Source organism: Crinia signifera, chromosome 6 (assembly GCF_055691185.1).
Source record: "Crinia signifera chromosome 6, ASM5569118v1, whole genome shotgun sequence".
Taxonomy (NCBI): Eukaryota; Metazoa; Chordata; class Amphibia; order Anura; family Myobatrachidae; genus Crinia; species Crinia signifera.
In genome coordinates, this window is record NC_139222.1 from 266,556,592 (window position 1) to 266,579,377 (window position 22,786).

Below are 22,786 nucleotides of genomic sequence, written 5' to 3' on the forward strand. Positions count from 1 at the left end.
CTGAATGTCTGGGTGACCTTTAATTTCTTAAAATTCTAAGCAGTGATTGGAAATGATAATTTTTGGGTTTTAAACCTCAAAAATAAATGCGCCCCTTGCACCATTGGTGCAGCGGACGTACTGCGCCAGGGCCCCTGATGACTAAGGGGCCCACTGCTGCCCAAACCAGCAATGAGTTATAGAGAACTAGGGTTGGGGCAGACGAAGGGGGCCTAAATTGGGCAGCACCAATGTAGTAATGGTTAGCATTACTGCCTCACAGCACTGATGTCATGGGTTCAATTCCCGCCATGGCCCTAACTATGCAGTTTATAAATTCTTCCCACACTTGCGTGGGTTTACTCCGGGTACTCCGGTTTCCTCCCACCAGTGGCGTAACTATAAATTTTGCTCCCCCCTGCCAAAATGTTTGTCCCCCCCCCCCCAGGCATAACGGAGAAGCTGAAGCAGGAGAGAGGAAGAGAGACCAGCAGACACTGCTGCTTCCCTTGGCTCCGACGCATCCCAGGCCACCCTAGAACGCCCATCCGCGCCCCCATCCTGTACACAGTAGCCAATAGCCGGCTCTGTGTACAGTAAATTGAATCAGTGGGGGGATTGCCATGGTCGCACCCAGGCTGTGGCTGACTTGCCTCCGGTGCTCAGCCAGTGGGCAGCGGCAGGCAGCAGCATGTCAGTGCGTCGAGCGGGTGCCAGCGCCCACACAGACCCTGCTGCCACTTGCTCCCCCAAGCAACAGCTGGGGCTGCCTTACAGTAGTTACGCCACTGCCTCCCACGATCCAAAAATATACTGGTAGGTTAATTGGCTCCCAACAAAAATGAACCCTAGAAGGAATGCATGTATCTGTGGTATATATTGTAAGCTCCACTGGGGTAAGGACTGATGTGAGTGTTCAAATATTCTCTGTAAAGCGCTGCGGAATATGTGCGCGCTATATAAATAGCTGATCATAATAATAAATAAATTCTATTTTTTCACCTGGGATCACAACCCACAAGTTCTGCTACTGTCTTGCATTCCTATGCCGACTGTGATTCGTAACACCTACGTTACTACCTTGTCTCTACCATTATACGCTGTATGTAAAATACTATTTCCTTGCGGTAGCAGATGAGACCGTCTTTAATTATCTTCATCGGAGAAATCGGAACAAACCTATTATCTTTTCTCCAGTTGCATTTTTACAATCTTTAGAGTCCAAGTTTTGATTTTTTATGACAACAAAAGAATAGGAGCAAAAACCCCTTAACAATTCCAACTTAATGTATATATACAGTCATAATGTACTACGCAGATATGTGGTGGTATGTAAGGTGTTAGAACCGTGAGGAAATGTAACATCGGCATAAATTCATCGCTAAACCTGTCTTAGATAAAATACAATATATATATCTATGCTTAGAAATCCACGGTACATGATGAAGAGGAACACAGAGATATTTCATATGGGAGTTTCTTGAAAACATTAATCAGCGGAGCAATGAAATGTCACCAGGATCCGAGAGAGTTCTCTCCCTGTATTTAAAATGATTCTTTTTTTTCCTTCCAAACATTTTATGTACAACCCAGTGGCCACTTTGACCTTTTCCAACTGAAGCTCGAAGAAGTGGCACAAACTAGTCTTGAAATATTATCAGACGCTACAGTACACTAATGCGGCCTGACAGTGAGAACAGGAAACAGAGGGTAAAACCTCAAGGATTACAGTATGATTAAAGGGATTAGTGACAAAGGGTTGATAGTGATAGACAGTATCAAGCTCAATCCTCTCGCCTTCAGATATCTCGAACGTTCCCGTGTCACTGGCTCGTGCGCTGTTTTATCACCTTCATGTATGTCAGCAAATGGTTTTCTTTGATGCATATTGTATTTTCTTAGTATAATATAAATGTGTTTTTTTAATTATTATTATTAATAATATTCAATGTGTTGAGGTTCGGAATGAAAGATCACATGTTGGGCAATGGTGAAGGCAGTCGGAGGGGGTTATTCAGACTTGATCCCATGGTCTGAATGACCCCCCCCCCTGAATGCATGCTTTTCCGTCTACTATATACAGCATCAGTTGTGTTTTTCATCATGAATTCTACGCTTGATCATATTCAACAGTTGCGGCTCCAGAGGTGGGGCTACAGCACAGTTCAAAGTTCAAATAGGGGAGCTGCCCCAACTCCCAGTGAGTCAGTTTGCAATGGCAGTTGGCGGCAGTAGGGGTGGCTCCCCTCTTTAAATTTTGAACTGCGCTGCCGCCCTACCTCTGAAGCTTTCCCTGATTAAGCAAGAATGGTGGATGTTAACCCTTTGAGTGCCGAGTGAATTTGTCAAAATAGGTGTGAGCATTGCCAAGCAAACATTTTTACTCACCATCATTTCCTGTAATGTAAAAGGGCCCGGGCAGCTAATTTTGTCCACAACAACACCCCGTCGGCCTCCGCTGCGCTCAGCTCAGTGCGCTGAATAAAGCAGGTCCCGGAGCGCAGGCTTATTCAACCCAGGATGCCGGCGGCCAATTAAAATGCTGCACCGGGTTTTGAGCCAATCAGAGCTCGCGAAGCGGCAGCCAATCAGAGCAGCTGCCGGTACGTGAGCTATGATTGGCTCACCAGCCGGTGCTGTATTTTAATTGGCCGTCAGCATCCTGAGTTGAAGAAGCCTGTGCTCCGGGACCTTTGGGCTGCAGCTCAGCGGAAGAGGAGATGGGGGAGCAGGAGCTGGGTTACAGTAAGACAAGTGAGATGGGGGGGCGGACTGGAAATGAGTCCTGGGCCCCAAAATTCCTGATGGCAGCCCTGTTTTGACTTATGAAGACCTATCATCCCGCACTGAAGCAGGCAAAATATCTCCTGGTTACGCCGGCTACACTGGAGAGGTGCAGAGGATTCATCCTATAGGAGGAACGTTGGGAGTTATTGCTGGGACAATTCGGATTCCTGCCGTGAGACACTTATAGACGCTGCACAATGCGAATCTCCTACAGTGCTGCAAGTCTAGTTGTCGAACTATAAGTCCAAGCATGTCCTTTGGCTGGAAAGAACTTGTAGTTCCACCACATCTAAATCACCGGGGGCTTCCTGATCTCATCCTACAGCACATACTGCAGAACATTGACGCAACCTTGTTTCTTGACCCTTTAATGTTGATGTTCCATCTTTCATTCTAGTATTATTTCTTGTATACATGATTTTGTTTCCCTTGTCCTAGAACAATGATGTTCCTCCGGTTCTACAAAGCGCAGCCGCTGGAAACGTTTAATTGATTTGATTTATTAAAAGATTTTCTAGAACGTATTAATCTCGTAGTGCTCTGCAGCCACCGGAACAGTGATGTCTGTGTTTTCAGCCTTCTCCGCTCTAACGCGAGTTTCTTTTCTCTGCTTTGTCTAGGAGAGAATGTGGACAGTAAATTGGGATTGTCTAGGAAACCGACAGAAAGGGAACACTGTGGACATTATGAAATAATAGTCCCTTATCTACTGAGTGGAGAACAGTGGAAACCAATAGGTACCATCATTCCAAAGGTTAGTGTTCTTATTTTAATGCTCCTATGGATGCTTTTAGCTACACAATGGCGAATGAAAGGAGAACATTGGGGACTGCGCTAACAATGTTACAAATGGAAATAGTTCACTCTATTTTCTGTACCCAATGTGCATCATATAATTGAATGTGAGCTGGTTCCTAAGTTGTTATCAGTTGACTGTAGATAGCTATTGTTACCATGTATCCTGGCCTGTTCCATTACCTAACGATGTAGTACAGAGATGATAATACTGGAAAACCTTCCATTATAGATATATTTAATGTTTTATGTAACGTTTCAAGATAACGACTGGCCACATTGTAAGAACAGGTTAACCGCAGTGCATGATGGTTATGTTCCAGAGGCGGTAGGATTGCCGATTGCCTGGTTTTTTAAAGCTATAAAAGATGCACCAATGCATGTCTCACTTGCTCGAAGCAACTATTGTCTATACTGTATATTATGATGGGGTGTAGTCAAGGCCGGACTGGCCATCTAGCTCTTCTGGCAAATGCCAGAGGGGCCGATGGCCAGGTGGGCTGATTTCTTCTTGTAAGGTGGAGGCTCCGCCTCCCGAATGGCGCATAAGAGAGCCGCTGGACTTGCGGCGGGTCCGGTGGCTCTCTGTGTGTGCCGTTGAGGTCCAGGAGAGTGTGGGGCATCACGCGGCTATTCCTCTCTCTCCTGCAAGCTGGGTGAGGCAGCGTGCGCTTGCACATGTGATGGCCGGTGGGTGCACGTGAGCAACAAAGGTCGCGCACATGCACAACTGGTGGCCCAGTCCGTCACTGGGTGTAGTCCTTACATGGACCTTCGGAATGTCATCATGGATCTTACAGATGGAGCCACCGTCATCTAGACTGACTGTGGCTTTTGTTCCGACAACTCACCACAGCATGCCTAGTCTCATGGCAGCGCAGAAAGTCACATAGCATGGGGTTTGGCATATGGCGCTACCGGATGAGTGCAATACCAGCGATCATCCACCAGATCAAAATTTTAAACCACTATTGCGCATGGGTCCAGTAGCGCACGCAGGGGGGGTTTCTGAGTACCCAGAAACCCCCCCCAGGAGTCTAAGGGTGCTAGGCTGAAAGCTGAGGGTCCCCTCTTTCCATAGGTACAAGAATTTTAAAAACCGGCCCTTGGGAACCGGAGATATCTGACTTCAAAGCAGTGGTCCCCATCCAAGCCTGTTAATTGCGCTTCCCAGTCAGATATTTCAGGTTCTGTCTCACTTAGAGTTTTTCTGAGGGTACATTTCAAAAGCTGGAACTCTAACTCTTTGATGGACACTAGTAGCTTGTCTCTACTGTTCCCAGAACCAGAGATATCAGCCTTCCAGCAGCTGGTTACTGCTCCATCTCCATACACCTGGTATGTAGTTTTATATACTCATTGGCAGATTGCTCTGCCTCCTGAACTCTGATCCCCTAGTCCCCAATACCATTTGGTAGGTTTGATTCTCTAGTTTTTAATTCCATTAAAATCTAATAAATTTATTTCCAGGAACTGGAGATATCTGCAGTCAAGCAAGCTGTCCTCCCACCAGAAAATTATGAATAATAAGCCCATACACCCCTCCTCTGCATATTAAACATCCTCTACCACCCTGTATGTATCAGTTATGTATCAGGGCCCCTTCATTCAGCCCAATGCCCATTCTCCCACCCCATCTCCCACCATCTGTGCAGTAAAGGGGTAATTAGTGGAAATTACTGATCCAGGCCCTACATGCTGAGCGGTTGATACAATACCCCCTACCACCCGCGGGACATCAAAGCTTCCCCCACCCCTACCGCTGGAGGATCGGTAGGGGCCCCAATACATTGCTATGCCCAGGGGTCTACACTGCTGTTGACGCCCCTGTATGTGTGTATGTATATATATATATATATATATATATATATATATTTGTATTATTATTATTATTTATATACATTTGGTCTATCTATAATACTTTAACTGACCCGGCATATACTGGGTGTCCATCTCCGTGCTTTGTTCCGCCCCTCTGGAAACCCCCTTCTGAAAATCCTGCGTTTGCCACTGGGGTCAGATGTCTAATGCAATGCTGTAGCGAAAGATACCGCATTGCTCGTGCGTGAAGTGTCCATAGAAATGCACTATAGTTAAATAGACATTATTCTCAGAAAATACTATTGCATAGACGTGCGTCTCATTACGGTATTTAAAACGGGCTGTGGTGATAAGTGGAGATGTGTATTGCATGCATATTGTATGGAGTGACTCAGTTCCTCTGAGCGCGCTAGAAAAGTGGCTCAACAAAACCCTCACCTAGGTGCACAGTCGGGATGAATAAGGGTGGTTCCATCTGTACGTCAATGGTGAACTCACAATGTGGACACAGTCATTATGTAGGCAATGACAAACTCGACATAACAGATTAGGGTTAGTTTTAGGGTTAGGATGCAGTTAGGGTTAGGATAAGGTCAGGGTGCATTTAGGGTTAGGCTAAAGTTAGGGTAAGGCCACAGTTAGAGTTAGAGCTAAGGTTATGGTTAGTCTCCAGTAATGGGTGAGGTTAGTGTTAGACCTCAGTTAATGTTAGGATAAGGCTAGGGTTAGTCCGCAATTAGGGTAAGTTTTGGACTAGGCTACTCTTAGAGTTTGGATGTGGTTAGAGTTAGGCTGCAGTTAGGATAAGGTTAGCATTAGGCTGCAGTTAGGGTTAGGGTAAGGTTAGTCGGTACTTGTGTAGTTTGGTGGCGCCCATCGCATCGCGTACAATAAGGCATACGATGGTATGCGATGCGACGCGATATCGCGCGATATTGTACAATGCCATACAATTTTAAAATTGTATGACATTGTATATGGCATACAATGCCATACAATGCGATGCGATTAAACATTGTATAAGCACCCTAATGGGTGCTTACAATGTTAAATGCACCCCCCCGCCACCCCCCCACTATAAACGCGAACCCGAAGCGTGGCGAGCGCAGCGAGCCCACGAGGGGCAGCGGTACGCGTCCTCCGACCTTTTTATACCCCCACTATCCACGTCGGCGTGCAGTTGAGAATAGAAAGTGTGGCGAGCGCAGGGAGCCACCGAGCCCGAAGCGTGGCGAGCGCAGCGGGCCCCGCGAGGGGACGCGGATACCTGTGAAGGCCGCGAGGGGACTCCGATACCTGTAGGTATCCTCGCTGCGCTCGCCACGCTTCGGACTCGGTGGCTCGCTGCGCTCGCTGAGCCCGCGAGGGGCGGCGGTACGCGTCCTCCGACCTTTTCATACCCCCACTATCCACGTCGGCGTGGAGTTGAGAATAGAATAGTGTGGCGAGCGTAGCGAGCCAGCGAGCCCGAAGCGTGTCGAGCGCAGCGAGCCCCGCGAGGGGACGCGGATACCTTCACAGGTAAACGCGTCCCTTCGCGGGCTTCACAGGTATCCGCGTCCCCTCGCGGGGCTCGCTGCGCTCGCCACGCTTCGGGCTCGGTGGCTCGCTGCGCTCGCCACACTATTCTATTCTCAACTCCACGCCGACGTGGATAGTGGGGGTATGAAAAGGTCGGAGGACGCGTACCGCCGCCGCTCGCCACACTTCGGGTTCACGTTCATAGTGGGGGGGTGGCGTGGGGGTGCATTTAACATTGTAAGCACCCATTAGGGTGCTTAAAATCACCCTTTAGGGTGCTTATACAATCTTTCATCGCATAGGGGGCAAAAATCGCGTCGCATCGCATTCCATCGGGTGCATGGCATGTGATGCGATTAAAACATTGCGCGATGGAGATCGGGGGCGCCGCCAAAATACACAAGTACCGGTTAGTCTGCTGTTATGGTTTGGATGAGGTTAGGGTTAGCCCACAGTTAGGGTTATGCTAAGATTAGGGTTAGGCCGCAGTTAGGGTTTGGATTAGGTTAGGGTTAGACAGCACTTAGGGTTAAGCCGCAGTTAGGGTTAGGATAACATTTTGGTTAAGCCACATTTAGGGTTAGGATAAGGCTAGTCCGTTGTTATGATTAGGATAAGGTTAGTCCACAGTTTGGGTTAGGGCAAGGCTAGTCCGTAGATACGGTTAGGATAAGGTTAGGGTTAGTCCACAGTTAGGGTAAGGTTAGTCCGTAGTTACGGTTAGGATAAGGTTAGGGTTAGTCCTCAGTTAGGGTTAGGGTAAGGTTAGTCCGTTGTTACTGTTAGGATAAGGTTAGGGTTAGTCCGCAGTTAGGGTTAGGGTAAGGATAGTCCGTAGTTACGGTTAGGATAAGGTTATGGTTAGTCCACAGTAAGGCCGGTTTCACACACTCCGGCTCCTGCCGGACGGTGAAATCCTGCACGGCCAGGGAGCCGTGCCGCACACAGTGGTTTATCATGGAGGGGATGGCCACAGCCCAGCAGCCGTCCCTTCCAGTGGCGGGATCCGGCTGCAGCCATGAGGCCGGGCCATGGCCGTCCCATGTGAATGGACACAATAGTGTCCATTCATAACTAATGTGTGCAGCACGGCTCCCTGGCCGTGCAGGATTTCACCGTCCGGCAGGAGCCGGAGTGTGTGAAACCAGCCTTAGGGTAAGGTAAGGTTAGTCCATAGTTATGGTTAGGATAAAGTTAGGGTTAGTCCACAGTTAGGGTTAGGGTAAGGTAGTCCGTAATTATGGTTAGGATAAGGTAAGGGTTAGTCCACAGTTAGGGTTAGGGTAAGGTAAGGTTAGTCCATGGTTACGGTTAGGATAAGGTTAGGGTTAGTCCACAATTAGGGTTAGGGTAAGGTAAGCTTAGTCCATAGTTATGGTTAGGATAAGGTTAGGGTTAGTCCACAGTTAGGGTGGGGTAAGGTTAGTCCGTAGTTATGGTTAGGATAAGGTTAGGGTGGGGTAAGGTTAGTCCGTAGTTATGGTTAGGATAAGGATAGGGCTAGTCTACAGTTAGGGTTAGGGTAAGGTTAGTCGGTAGTTATGGTTAGGATAAGGTTAGGGTAAGGTTTGGGTTAGGCTGCAGATACAGTTTAGATGAGGTTGCAGTTAGTATAAGGTTAGTTTTAGGCCTCAGTTAGGGTTAGGCTGCGGTTAGGATATGGATTAGGGTTATGATATGGGTTAGGGTTGGTCCGCACTTAGGGTTATGATGTGGTCACAGTTAGGGTCAGGGTGCAGTTAGGATAAGGGTAAGGTCAGAGGTAGGTTTAAGGTTAACTTAAGGATCTTACAGTAGAAAAATGTTATGTTGACAATGTCAACATAACCATTACCATAACCAAACCATTAGCAGGCCAGATGTCAACATTCTGAGACTTGTGCATTGTGAAATGACACATGTACATAATAAACCACAAGATTGAAGAAGTCAACTTACAGTACACTTGTGAATGACTTTGTATGATTCCCGGTGTGATAGTAAGGGCTGGACTGGCCATCGATCGTTTCTGCTCAGCTGGCATACAGAAAGGCCCTGCCCCCATGGCTAACATCGCACGGCCATGGGGCATAGTCCGGAATGCCACAGGCAAAACGACATAGCCAGTCCATCCTTCATTGTAGTCAAAATCAACTGTAAAGGTGCGTACACACGGGGGCGATTTTGTACAATATCGCGGGAAATATGGTCGCTAAGCGACCATATTGCCCACGATGGGAGTGTGCACCATCGCCGGTTGCGCTGCCGTTTGTACCCCTGTAGTGATCGCTGGTCGCAGGAACATGCTCCCATCTCTGGTCACTGATGCAAACGGGACACTGAGCAATATATCTCCCCCGTGTGTACAGGGCTTTACATATCGACAAAATGGCTTAACATGCATCCGTACCATTCTCTACGTGTCTGCTGGTCTCACATATGAATTAGCGTGTCTTTTAGCTGAGTGATAGCAGAATGATGAGAGTCAGAAGAGCACGATCCATTGTAAACAACAAAATAGGACAATGGAGTATATTTAACACCTGACAATCTTAACTACATAGTTAAGGCGGAAGCGGGGAATGGATAAAGCAAGAGGAGATGTGACAGGTAGTTCATTAGGCGGAATCCAGCAGCCATTATTCTATTATATAGAGCAGGCGGTTCTGTAATTAAAGCTTCCAAGTGTTTCCAAGGAAAATAAAAAATACAATTATCTTCTTATGTGGCACCGTACATCACAAAGCAAAACGTCTGATACATGCCTATCACTCCCTAGTGCGTATATGTAGATACATGCCTATCACTCCCTAGTGCATATATGTAGGCTAAAGATGGGGATGAACTAGGACAACATGTTGGTGGATTTGAGGTGAAGGCCGATTTCAGGTATGTACAGCTGTAGTGCATCTCGTCCGACCGGCAGCCCCCAGAAGGGGACACACTTGCACGAGACGCTTGCGCGTCCCCTCTGACGGAGCCCACCATCGGCTTCCGCCACCTCCACGCCACTACCCTGTTGGTTAGGGTTTTCTGTTGTTATTCCTGAGAGTAATACCCCTTTGACGCAAAAAAACGGGTTTTTCCCTTGTGGACCTGGGTCAGTGGCGGTGTAAAAGGGGTTAACCCATGTCCCATTACACAGGACATCTGACCCGTTTACAGCATTGGGGGAAGCCCAACCTCTGGACCGCAGCGCCATGTGGTCAACATGGGGGTTTGGCAGTAGGCGCACACAGCGTCCGCTGCTGTCTGCTCTACTCTGCAGACAGCAGCGGAGGCAAGGAGAAGGTGAATGGATGGTCCAGTCGGGGTGATCGGCGGTCCCGGCGCTTGGCGATGATGTCATCTCCAAGCGCTGCCCCCATTTACACTATGAGTAGGCACCGCAGTGTACATAGTTACATAGGTACATCGTAGATAAGGCTGAATAAAGACTTGCGCCCATCGAGTTCAACTTAGGTTTTATTAGCTTATCCCTTGTTATATTTAGTGTATTCTGATACTTTTAAAAACAGATAAATAGTGTAAACGGTTCAAATCCCGGATCCGACTTGGCTTGGATCCGTGTTCCAAATGCCGGGTCGGATCCGGGTATTGGGTGTAAAAGGGCAATGACTTTAGATTATTAAGTAAAATACTCATTAAATTGGTCATATCCCATTTTGCCTGCAACACGTCGACAGGCAGTGACACGGCTCTCTCTTCGATGGCACTAAGAGACTGACATTGATAGAATTCCCCTCTGAACTCTGTTTACAAACAAACCGTTGAAAAGTATTATATTGTGTGATAAGAATGTTGCAGAGATTGACCCACAGGACTTATTTTCACAGGCTGGATGCTTAGATCCTTCAGACACATAAAATAGTCAAGCGGTGCTTTGGCTCTCTTGTCAGATATAATGACCCGAGGATGCTTGTCTAATAAGAAGTCCCCAATAGGGGACGGAAGGACATAGCAGTCTGCCTGACATAATCATGTCCTGTAAAGTATGAAAGAATGAGCTCTTGCCCATGATTTATTAAAGTCTAAAAGCTATTAAGCTTTATGCGAATTACAAAACTGATCTTTGAAGCAGAAATAGCCGGCACACTGCTCAAGTCTGCTGATAACCTTAACAAAATTGGTTTGGCTTTGTGTACAGCATATGGAGGAAAGCAGCTACTGAGAGGCTCAAGACTCTTGACTGGACAATGAAGGCTAAAGGTTTACATGAGTAGGCACTGTGCAAAATGACAGTCGGGAGCAAAAACATTATTGACGTGTATATTTCTATTCAGCCCATGGGTAGTTTGGAAATAACTAAGCAGTGGGCACTGGTCAATATCAACTGGTTCTCGAGTATCAATTTGATAAATACAGACAGAATGTGGAATCCATTTGTCAGCTGTAATGACGCCCCAGTTGCCTCAAGGTGCAAGTTCCCGGCCAAACTCGAATGTTTTTTTTTAAAGCGGCAATCATTTTCAAGGCATGGTCTTAAAGTCACAAGACGTGACTAATATTTAGGAGGCCTGACTAATATTCATGCGGCCTGACTAATATCCATGAGGTCTGACTAATATCCATGAGGCCTGACTAATATTCATGCGGCCTGACTAATATCCATGAGGTCTGACTAATATCCATGAGGCCTGACTAATATTCATGCTGTCTGACTAATAGTCACAAGACCTAATAGTCACGAGGTATGACTAATATTCATGCAGTCTGACTAATAGTCACAATACCTAACTAATAGTCACAAGGTCTGACTAAAATTGTGGAGGCCTGATAAATATTCAGAAGGCCTGACTGTGGTAGTCATGAGGCCTTTTTAATATTCATGTGGCCTGACTAATATTCATGTGGTTTGACTAATATCCATGAGGCCTGACTAATACCCACACAGTCTGACTTATAGTCACAAGACTTGACTCATTATTAGGAGGCATGACTAATATCCATGAGGCCTGACTAAGGCCTGACTAATATTCACATGGTCTGACTTCTAGTCACAAGACCTGACTAATAGTGTTCACAAGGCCTGACTAATATTCATGACGCCCAACTAATATTCACAAAGCCTGATTATTAACATTCATGTGGTCTGACTAATGTCCATGATGCTTGTCTAATATTCATGAGACCTGACTAATATTCACTTGGGCTGACTAATATTATTTATGAGGCCTGACTAATATTTACAAGGCCTGACTCATATTCACGTGGTCTGACTAATAGTCATGGGGTCTGACTTATAGTCATGAGGCCTGACTAATATTCATGAGGCCTGACTAATATTAAGAATGCCTGATTTCATATTCAGAAGGCCTGACTAATATTCACGTGGTCTGACTAATAGTCACGAGGTATGACTAATAGACATGAGGCCTGACTAATATTCATGAGGCCTGACTAATATTCATGAGGCTTGACTAATATTCATGAGGCCTGATTAATATACAGAAGGCCTTACTGGTAGTCATGAGGCCTTACTAATATTCATGTGGCCTTACTAATATTAATGTGGTTTGATTAAAATCCATGAGGCCTGACTAATATTCATGTGGCCTGACTAATATTAATGTGGTTTGATTAATATCCATGAGGCCTGACTAATATTCACACAGTCTGACTTATAGTCACAATACCTGACTAATATTTAGGAGGCATGACTAATATCCATGAGGCCTGACTAATATTCAGGAGGCCTTACTAATATTCATGAGGCCTGACTAATATTAAGAATGCCTGATTTCATATTCAGAAGGCCTCACATGATCTGACTAATAGTCATGAGTTCTGGCTAATAGACAAGAGGCCTGACTAATATTCATGAGGCCTGATTAATATTCAGAAGGCCTTACTGGTAGTCATGAGGCCTTACTAATATTCCTGAGGCTTAACTGATAGTCATTAGGTACAGGTGTCTAGTGAATTAATAGGCTAACCTCTCCTGAATATTATTCTTGGCCATTGATTCTTACAAATAATTTTGTGCCTCATACAGAAGATACTGTAGAACAAAAGAAAATGCTCCATCTGGTGCTGATCTCCTGTTGTCACAAATATTAGGACATACAGTATGTACAGTATACACTAAATTGTATATTTCTTTTGTGAATACCATAAAGGTTTTTGTGATGCCTGGGCATCCAGCAAGAGCGAACACTCCTTACTGTATATGAAAGCGCCCATTGACTGACATATACCATCATGGCTTCAATAAACTCTGGGCTTCCTCATTAAAAAGAACAGATTCCCCCTTTTCAAATGACATGTCCCCTTAGTGGCTATTGTCTAGTGATCACATCCCTGGCATCTCTACATTCTGGGGGACCCTAATGGGAGGATACTGCATAATCCAGTACCTGAATGGATTTGGAGTATTCCATCCCAAAAGGGCTCAATACTAGGGTGAGAGAGAGAAGGGGATAAAAGAAGACTAGGAAGTCTATTATCGAGAGAGATTGACATTTTTAAATTCTGATGTTTAATCTCAGTATTCTGACTATTAGAGACCAATTCAATCTGGTGCCTATGGGCTGTTTCACACGCTCCGGCTCCTGCCGGGCGGCGAAACCCCGCATGGCCAGGAAGCTGTGCCGCTCACAGCAGTTTACAATGGTAGGGATGGCCACAGCCCAGCAGCCGTCCTTCCAGTGGTGGGATCCGGCTGCAACTGGGCGGCCGGGCCGTGGCCGTCCCATGTAAATGGACACAATCGTGTCCATTATTAACTACTGTGAGCGGCATGGCTTTTGGCCGTGCAGGATTTTGCCGCCCGGCAGGAGCCGGAGCGTGTGAAATAGCCCTTTAAGTGAACTTTTGCTTTTAAGAAAATTCAGTTTAATGTTGCACTTATTGTGCGGAATTCTGGGGGTGACACCATTGCTGCCCCTCTGCCCTTATTTTTAGTTTGCAGGGTGTTTGGAATCAGATCCATCCTAACATATAGCCACACTTAGTAGCTGCCCCGGGCCCAACAATTCTAAGGGCCTTGGAGCAGGAGAGGGTGATGGTCACATAATCAGAGCTGCAAGGTAGCATTCCCTACCTGGCCCGCCTCCCAGCCTACAGCCAGGCAGTGGCAGTCATCGTCATTACTGTCAGCGTTGTGTGCTATTGACCTGATTGAAAACATTGTTAATGTTGACATCATAACTGCATTCCAATCAGGAACATGCTGGGATGTTTTTTTTACTTAATTACTATGATTGGTAACCCCCACCCAGCCATGTGTGCATAATTTGCTGACTCTCTGGTACAGTACATCCCTGCCTCAAACGGTGGCACTTACAGCATGGCGGCCGATTTATCACTATTAGCCTCATCGGACGCGGCAGTAATGTGATAACATCGGACTATCTCACAATGTGATAATTGACTACATTGCTACGGCTGTTTTACCGATCTCAGGCAAGGACAGGACTGGCTCTGTCCTTGCACTGCGTTCTCTGCAGAGAAAGCTGTGCAGAAGCCTTGATTCATAGTGAGCCTACGTACATTCACCAACTGAACCTGGCGTTATTATCACTGGGCTCACTGCAGGGTTTTTTACAGTTGTTTTTTTTTTGTAAATTTGCCAAGATCTGCTTATTAAAGAAATGTGGTTTAAAGGGCTTGGAGTTTTCATGAAAACTGCTCCAAAGCCTTTTAATACATTCAGGTTATACTAAAATAATGTGAAAAAAAAAAACACTTTTTTTCACATTATTTTAGTAAAAATAATGTTAAAGAGCTCCTTGGTCACAATAAAATCGAAATCTAAGGTTTGACAGAGAAGGACGTTTTATCTGATCACTCCAAAGGCTGTGGTGAGTTTTGGCTTGTGTCACTTCCTGGCCTTCAAACTGTACTAAACGCAGAGTTTCTAGATCCTAATCTATAGCATAAACTGTCTGATTAATCACTCTCTTGGTCATGCAGTCACAATAAACTCACCATCGGTATCCTTAACACTTAACTTAGCTTATCTAACTAAAATAACGACACGGACACAAGTGCTGGCGTTTCAAATAATGAATGTCAAATTTATTTTTGACAACTGACTATAAAACTATAAAATGGTGGCGGCATCAAAGAACGGTCAGAGGAAAAAAAAGGGGGGGTAGGATCACCATAGCATTCATACACCACTGGTGATCAACTCTCCCAGCCACCACCCAGGTTGGTGGTGGCAGCCATCTTCCGTGCAAGGAAGTAAAGCTCCTGACAATCGATGTTGGGAGAGCGCCACCCACTATTTACACACTATTCCATCTACACAAATGACCGTTCTTTACCGCCGCCCAAGAGAAGAAGTAGAGACAGAAAATAGGGACGGGAGGGCGGGGAATTTCCCTCAGAGAGGCAGACTTCTCTAGTCACAAGACCCTCCTAGCCTAAATTACTCCTCCCCCTGCACCCATTGGCTGCCAGCACAGCACACTTAACACAGCCCTACACAAACTGTTAAACAACTTCAGCATAAGAACTTTCAGTGGTTTATGTAACCCCTGGCTTAATCATCCATCGGTTTTTCTGTACAGTACATCCGACTCTATGTGCCAAGCGTGGTGTCCTGTGACCGCGGCTGGGCATAGAGGTGCCGTCTAAAGGTCCCTTGGTGCCAGGTGATACAGTCCTGGGCATACAGTACTAACAGTATGCAGTGTTTAAAGGGACAGTCATAGCTACTCCTGTAGCATGGCAATTTCTAATTGTGATGCTGCGTATGTAGTCTTATGAGGTCACTGTCTAAGGAGACCCCTTTATAAGCACGATCATAACTTACAGTTGAATTACACATGAAGGCTATACGAATCTTGATACACCGGAGACAGCTCAGAACTCCTCACCTCCAATGGATCTGTCACAGTTTTACCAAGATACCATAATCTGCAACATGACATCAGCCCCCCGTCCCGAATTTGGAAATCTCCGAGCCAAATGCTTAGCAAGCAGCTCTGACTCATGGTGTGTACACACGGTAGGATTTGCCGTGCGATGCGAGTCCTGATGCGATCAGATAGCATCGGGAGTCCTGATGCGATCAGATCGCATCGGGACTCGCATCGCACGGCATGCATGTAATGGCACAATTTTGACTATAAAGTGCAGATCTGCACTATATAGTCAAGGCAGCCAAGACTATCTGCCTTGCGATACGTGAACGCGCATCGGGATCGCAAGGGTTAAAACCCTTTCGATCTGAAAGCGATCTGCATGCGATGCCGACATGATGTTGACTATATCGTCAACATCGTGGGCATATTGTACCTTGTGTACACACTATAAAGCTTTAAATTACAATTGATTAACAAAAAAACTAAATCTGAAATCATTATTATAAAACAAGCACCAACTAAATCTGCCTGCGATGTGATCTATCTGGTGATTCTACTTTCTCATTCAATTGTTCGGTTACCGCAGCTTCCATTTTGCCATGAAGCATTAACTAATGACCCATACTGTCAGCTGAGGCGCTTGAACTCATTTATCAAACTTTCCGGACAATAAAACTAGGTCACAAGATTCCAGCCTGATTTAATGACAAAATCATCCCCCCCTTCCCCACCCTGACGCCAATTACTATTCTAGCACAGTGGGGAGGGGGCTTCTCACAGTAGTTTTTATTCTGATGTCCCGGACACTTTGATAAACCAGCTAAAATATTCGGAATAGTTTTTCCACCATAAAACTGATTCATGGCTGCACTGAGTTTGATGCCCTGACTCGTTCATCATCTCCGTACTCATCTACAGTTAATGTTGACCATTACAGGCGCCATTCAATGGTTGGTTATAAAAGTTGCCGGTTGTTAACATACTATAGTAATTCAATTGTTTGTTATGGATAATGAATATATAATTGTGCTAAGGTTATATGATGAAAGCATTTTTGTCTATTGTCAGTTATCTGTTTTACACAATTCATTTGGACTGCACTGCTACACAAAGCCGAAGCCTAGGTCTTCAGGTCTAAGAAAGGGGGTTGGATCGTTTTGTGGACAGTAATTGGTTGCGCAGCGAGCCCCGCGAGGGGACGCGGATTACTTTACATGTATTCTGCGTGCGCTCGCCATGCTTCGGGCTCGGTGGCTCGCTGCGCTCGCCACACTATATAAAATCAACTCCATACGTAGTTGGATAGTGGGGGTATGAAATCACCCATGGGTGACTATACAATTAAAAATCGGGTCTTTACAATGAAAAATCGCATCGCATGAATTGTATGCCACTATATTGCATGCGATGCGATGAAAAAATCAGGCTCCCAGATATTACATAAGTACCTTTTATTCTCCCACCACACCCTAGTGGATGGTAGGGCATGAAATACCGCCTGTCGGCACATGTTGGCTCAAAAAAACAGTGAAAAAACCCATGTGGACCTCGCGATCTGTTGACCTAACCCATGTCGCACTAACGCATTTGTTGACCTAAAACCATGTCGACCTTGTCCCATGTCGACCTTGACACCTGTCGACCTTCATCCATGTCAACCTAGAACCCTGTTGACCTTGTTGCCTGTCGACCCAACGGTGTCGACCTAATAACTGTTGACAATAGGAACGTATCCCAGGGTTGCCTACCCTCCCGGAATGGCCGGGAGGGTCCCAGAAATCGGGTCCACCTCCCGGTCCCCCTGAAAGGGTGGCAATCCTCCCGCATATCCCCCCCAGCCCCTGCGATGTGTCCCTCGGCGGGGGGGTCCGCAGGTAAAATGCCGCAATCGCGGCATTTTAGCCCCGCCCCCCGCAGTGCAATGACTGAAATACCGGCATTGCACGGTGGGGGGCGGGGCTAAAATGCTGTGACGCTGTAGACATGCCCCCAACAGGGCATCATCTGTGTGGCCACGCCCCCGGACCGCCTCTTTTTCCAGTCCTGGAAATGGCCCCGCCCCCCTGCCTGACAGAGCTGGCTGCCCTCTCCCGGAGAGGGCAGCTCAAAAGTCGGCAACTATGACGTATCCCGTTACAAGTTATGACCACACAACTGTTTTAAGCGAGCGCTATATGACAACGTGAACTGGATAAATAATGCGGATAAGAGTATGTGAAAACTAGAAAAAAAAGAAGTGCTAAATGGTGTATAGAACTCCTGGGTTCCTAGGCAACATACTGGCCACATACTGTACACTCACAGAGCCACTTTGTGGGCTCAATCAATTTATCACTTCGCTAGGAGTAGTGACAGTACTGGCATATAAAGAGCCTCAGCCATTGATTTTCTCACGTAACGGCTCCGCTCTATATAGATGGAAGATACCTTTGTACTGTAAAACCCTATAAGTAGACACATACTTGCAAACATAAGTGTATATTTGTATTGCTTCTACAGTATGTGCAGTGAAAAATCAATAGAAAGGAATGGGTGGTGAGCAGTTTAATCTATGTCACATTATGGTTGCAGAACAGACCAGCAATATTTAAAGCACACGCAGACGGTTGCAATTTAAGTTAATTGAAACCAGGTGCATGGCTGCGGTCACATTTCCGAATGCTGGTTAAACTGCCCATATCTGTACGTTCAAATTAAGTAGTTAAATATTAATGGCGGTTAGGAAATGTTTATCATTCGCTTTGTTTTTAATGAAGTTCGTGTGTTAATCATATATACTTTTATAAACTCATTTATCTTCTTTTTGAAGATCATTAGATACACATCGTTCCATTTAAAAGGGGGGGTATAAGTAAGCGACTCTCCACATTTGGCCTCCGTCCTGATGTTTCTGTTGCAGACGGAGCAGGCATTGAAAAGCCCATCTGCGATTAAAATCACATCCATTATTCCTGAATGCAATAAGAAATTAGCAAAGCAGATTTCATCTTACAGGGGATGTTTACTGAGTGTGAAGTTGGTTTGGGTGGGGAACGGTGGATATTTCCAGGGCTGAAATGCAGAGTGATTGGTGAATACAGTGAAGGTAGAAAATGATGTATCAGACCTAGGAAATAACTGTTTTGGCATCAGCACAACGTTGTCATTTTGTTACATTTAGGTGCGTACAGGCGTGGGGATGTGGCAGGGTTTCTGTACACACCAGCGGATGCTTACAACAACAAACAGCCCAGATACCTAATAGCAGCTAATTGAGGTGATAAGCAGTGGGACCACAAGGGGATGCTGGCTCCAACCAGGTGCCGACTCTTCCACAGTGACCAGGTGCTGCTGTGTGACTTTAAACTGCAGCACCAGGCTTCTGTCACTTGGAAGGAGCCGGCAGTGCTGCAGAGTGTATGGGCACAGCTTGCACGCCCCTGGAGTGAGGCTATGGTGGACTAATCTGAACTTCAAGGCCATGCCCCTTTTCAAAAAGCCACTCACCTTTTTCTCATTCTATCGCTATTGTAGGGCCCCAGAGGATTTCTTGGCCAAACCAGGTCTCACGAGGGTTCCGGAATATTTATTTTCATGTGCCTACTACAAATGATAAATGTAGCCCTATTTTTATTTCTTAATTAGTGCACTTCCATAACACAACTTCTCTCACTTTTGTCATAACATACGACACAACAGTAGAGCTGTATATACACTTTGATGTGCTTAAAGGCCCCCATATATAGAGCTGACTTGTCCTAAGGACAAGTCGGACCCAATTCTCCTCCGAGCCGCCCGGCAGCTTCCCGGGAGGCTCACATACGATGAGGACTTTGATGTGCCATTTTTTACATTTGATAAATCGCATGCGATTTATCACATGTAAAAAAAATATCAGGGAGCTGCAGGGTGGTGAGAAGCAGTGGGGGCGGGCGGCTGGGGAGGAAGCAGTGGGGCAGCAGCGTGTTACCAGGTCAGCGCTGGACACGGACAGTGGAGAGTGAGACTGATGGTCACCGCCGCCCGCCCCAGCACTGATCTGGTAACGCGCTGCTGCCCCACTGCTTCCTCCCCAGCCGCCCGCCCCCACTGCTCCTCACCGCCCCGACTGATCTCACATCGTTTGTCCTGCCGGTCCGACCCCTGGAGCCGGGTCCTATACGCACGGGACCGCGCATCGGACCCGACCCCATGTCACAAAGAACCGATTTGGTCCGATTTATCGGGCCGATTGATCGTAATCAGCCGAAATCGGTCCAAATCGGCTTGATGTATGCCCACCTTAACACTGTCACATACATTCCAGGTCTTCTTAGCTCAAGGGGGCTACAAAGGGGGCTTGTGAGCAAGGACAGCAGTCAGCAGTGACTGTAGCAGGTCACTATGTAATGAGTAAAAAGAGATCTGTCCTGTTTTAGCAGGCCCCTCTTTCCACCAAGGTGCTCCACTGACAGCTGGAGCCTGGAAGTTAGTGCTTACACTGTCCCTGAGAGTTACACCACTGGTTAGACACACACACACACACACACATAAATGGAGCAGAGTGATATACAGCTCCCTGGCCATTGCAGGGACACTGGGAAATGTTTTGGATCACTATTTAATGCAGGTCTATATGGAGCATCCTTGTCTACTCTCCCAGATCCTCTGTGAGATACCTGATTTCCTAGTGAATTGGGCAGAATGGGCGAGAGGAATTAAAGGAATAAGAGACCAGCTTTTTTAGCCCATCTCTCCACTTTCCTGCATCTCCTCTCTGGACTTCTCGTGAAGATGAAAGTTTAAAACCTAGGAAAGTATGCTCTGGAACTAAGCGGAAGACTACTGCCTTTGCTAAATGAGGCATCTACCTTTATCAAACCTTGAAGAGAGATAAAGAGCAAACCAATCAGCTCTTATTTTATAAACACAACCTGCAACATGACAGTTAGGAGCTGGTTGGTTGGTACTTTATATCCATCCACTTTAAATCTCTCCAAAGTTTTATACATTTTCTCCTGAAGTGTGGGACTGGGCCATGAACGGCCCACCATGGGGATTCAGTTTTAGGGGGCCCATTCTCATGGGTGTGGTCAGTCCCTATAAAGAAGGGGGGGGGGTGTTCTGAGTACTTTACCCCCCCCCCCCCCACACACACACACACACACACTTTTGTCCTTATTTTGGTTGACTCTCAAGGCAGCAAGTTTCGCAGCCCTGCGAGTCCCCTACACGCTGCCCCCCCCCCAAACCCCGCAGGCTCTGGTAGTGGAATCTCGGCATTTGTTGCACACCATTATAGAGTAGGCACAACGTCCCGATTATGATCGCACTATTACATTAGATCCTTCTGTACGTTGTACAATAAGTCTTCTAGATTTGCTCGCATACAGTATAAGGTCAGTCTGCCCCTTTAATTCTCTAATTAAATTCAAACGCTCTTCGGTTGACTTTCTCATTATTAAATATTGTGCGATTATTCTAATTAGCGTCCCGTTCATCACATTATGTCATGTCCTTGTTATTAAATGTACTTCAGTTATCTTTCTCAAATTGGAAACGCTTGCACTGGGATTTCCCCTAGAACACATTTTTTTTCTTAAACGGAATAAGATTTAAACATGAAGCCGTCCCGGCAGTGTGGCTGCCTGTCAGTTTGGTAAGTAGTGGAAGAGAAAAGAGAAGGAATATTTGCAGACATTGAACTTACACGAGGGCAGAACAAGCTCCTTGATTAGAAGCTATGCCTACTGGCAGTGCGCGCTCACACGTTTATAGAAACTTCACTGAAGATCTGCTGCAATGTCCAACTCGCCCACAGCAAAGAGAATCTGTCATCTCAGAAATCCACTTTAGTCATGTTTTGTTTTCTCGGATGCAAAATGAATATATTAAAGCTTTATTACCGAAATCACGGTATTTACATGTTCCTGCTAGGAATAATAATGATTCTTTGAACATTAATAAGTAAATATGCAACCTAACTTTTCTCTTCTTCCCGAAGCTTCTCTTCCTGGAGTGGGATGCTAGGGAGTGTATCTAACCAATGTATCTAACAAACACCTTTATGGAAGAGGGTAAAAGGCAGGAACACCAGGTTAAGTGTATTGAAAATGCCGGAAACCATGTAAACTGTATTGAAAAATCTGGAAATCATAGTACATGCATTACAAAAGCCAAAATGCATTTGTAAAGGGTGTGGTATAGGATTCCGACAGTCGGGATCCCGACTGCCCGGACTCAGACAGCATGATGAGCGCAACAAAGCCCCTTGCGGGCTCGCTTCGCTCGCCACGGAAACCGTGTTAAATGTATTGAAAATGTCGGAAACCATGTAAACTGTATTGAAAAATCTGGAAATCATAGTACATGCATTACACAAGCCAAAAATGATTAGTAAATGCATTGAAAAATCATGTACTGTACAATGTATTGTAAAAATCGATAAAATATTAGTAAATTTATTTAAAAACCTGGAAACCATGTAAACTGTACCATGTAAAGTGTTTTTCAATGCATTTCTGACCGTCGGAATCTTGGATTGAATACCCCCCCTTCATCTGGCCAGCTTAACACATATATGGAAGAGGGTAAAAGGTGGAAACCATGTTAAGTGTATTGAAATAGCTGGAAACCATGTAAACTGTATTGAAAAATCTGGAAATCAGGCATAAAACAAGCAAAAAAACAATTGTAAATGCTTTGAAAAAGCTAGAAATCATGTACAGTGTATTGTAAAAATCGGTAAAATATTAGTGCTGTAAATTAATTTAAAAAAGCTGGAAAGCATGTAACGTGTACCATGTAGTGTTTTTTTCAATGCATTTTACATGGTTTCCAGCTTTTCAATCCATTTTACTGTGATTTCCAGCGTTTTCAATGCATTTATGATGTTTCCGGCTTTTCAATGCTTTTACAATTGGTTTTTGGCTTTTTCAATACATTCTATAATATTTTCGGCATTTTCAATACACTTTACATGGGGCCTGATTCAGACCCCAATCACTGGGCTGCGAATTTGCAGCCTGAGTGATTATCGAATGACTGTGTATAAAATCCAGTGACTTCTATATTCACTGGCCGTACACAAAGTGATTGACAGGCAGCCGGTGTTTGGGGGTGGCGGCAACCGG

General features: G+C 45.6%; 1 protein-coding gene across 1 annotated transcript in view; it reads left to right on the forward strand.

Annotated features, from left to right (window-relative positions):
* ADAM12 (ADAM metallopeptidase domain 12) overlaps nucleotides 1–22,786 on the forward strand; it is a 361,770-nt gene that overhangs the window by 49,358 nt on the left and 289,626 nt on the right. Inside the window, exon 2 of the mRNA XM_083149520.1 lies at nucleotides 3,387–3,520. Within this exon, the coding sequence (XP_083005646.1) occupies nucleotides 3,387–3,520 (134 nt within the window). The remainder of the gene's footprint in view (nucleotides 1–3,386; nucleotides 3,521–22,786) is intronic.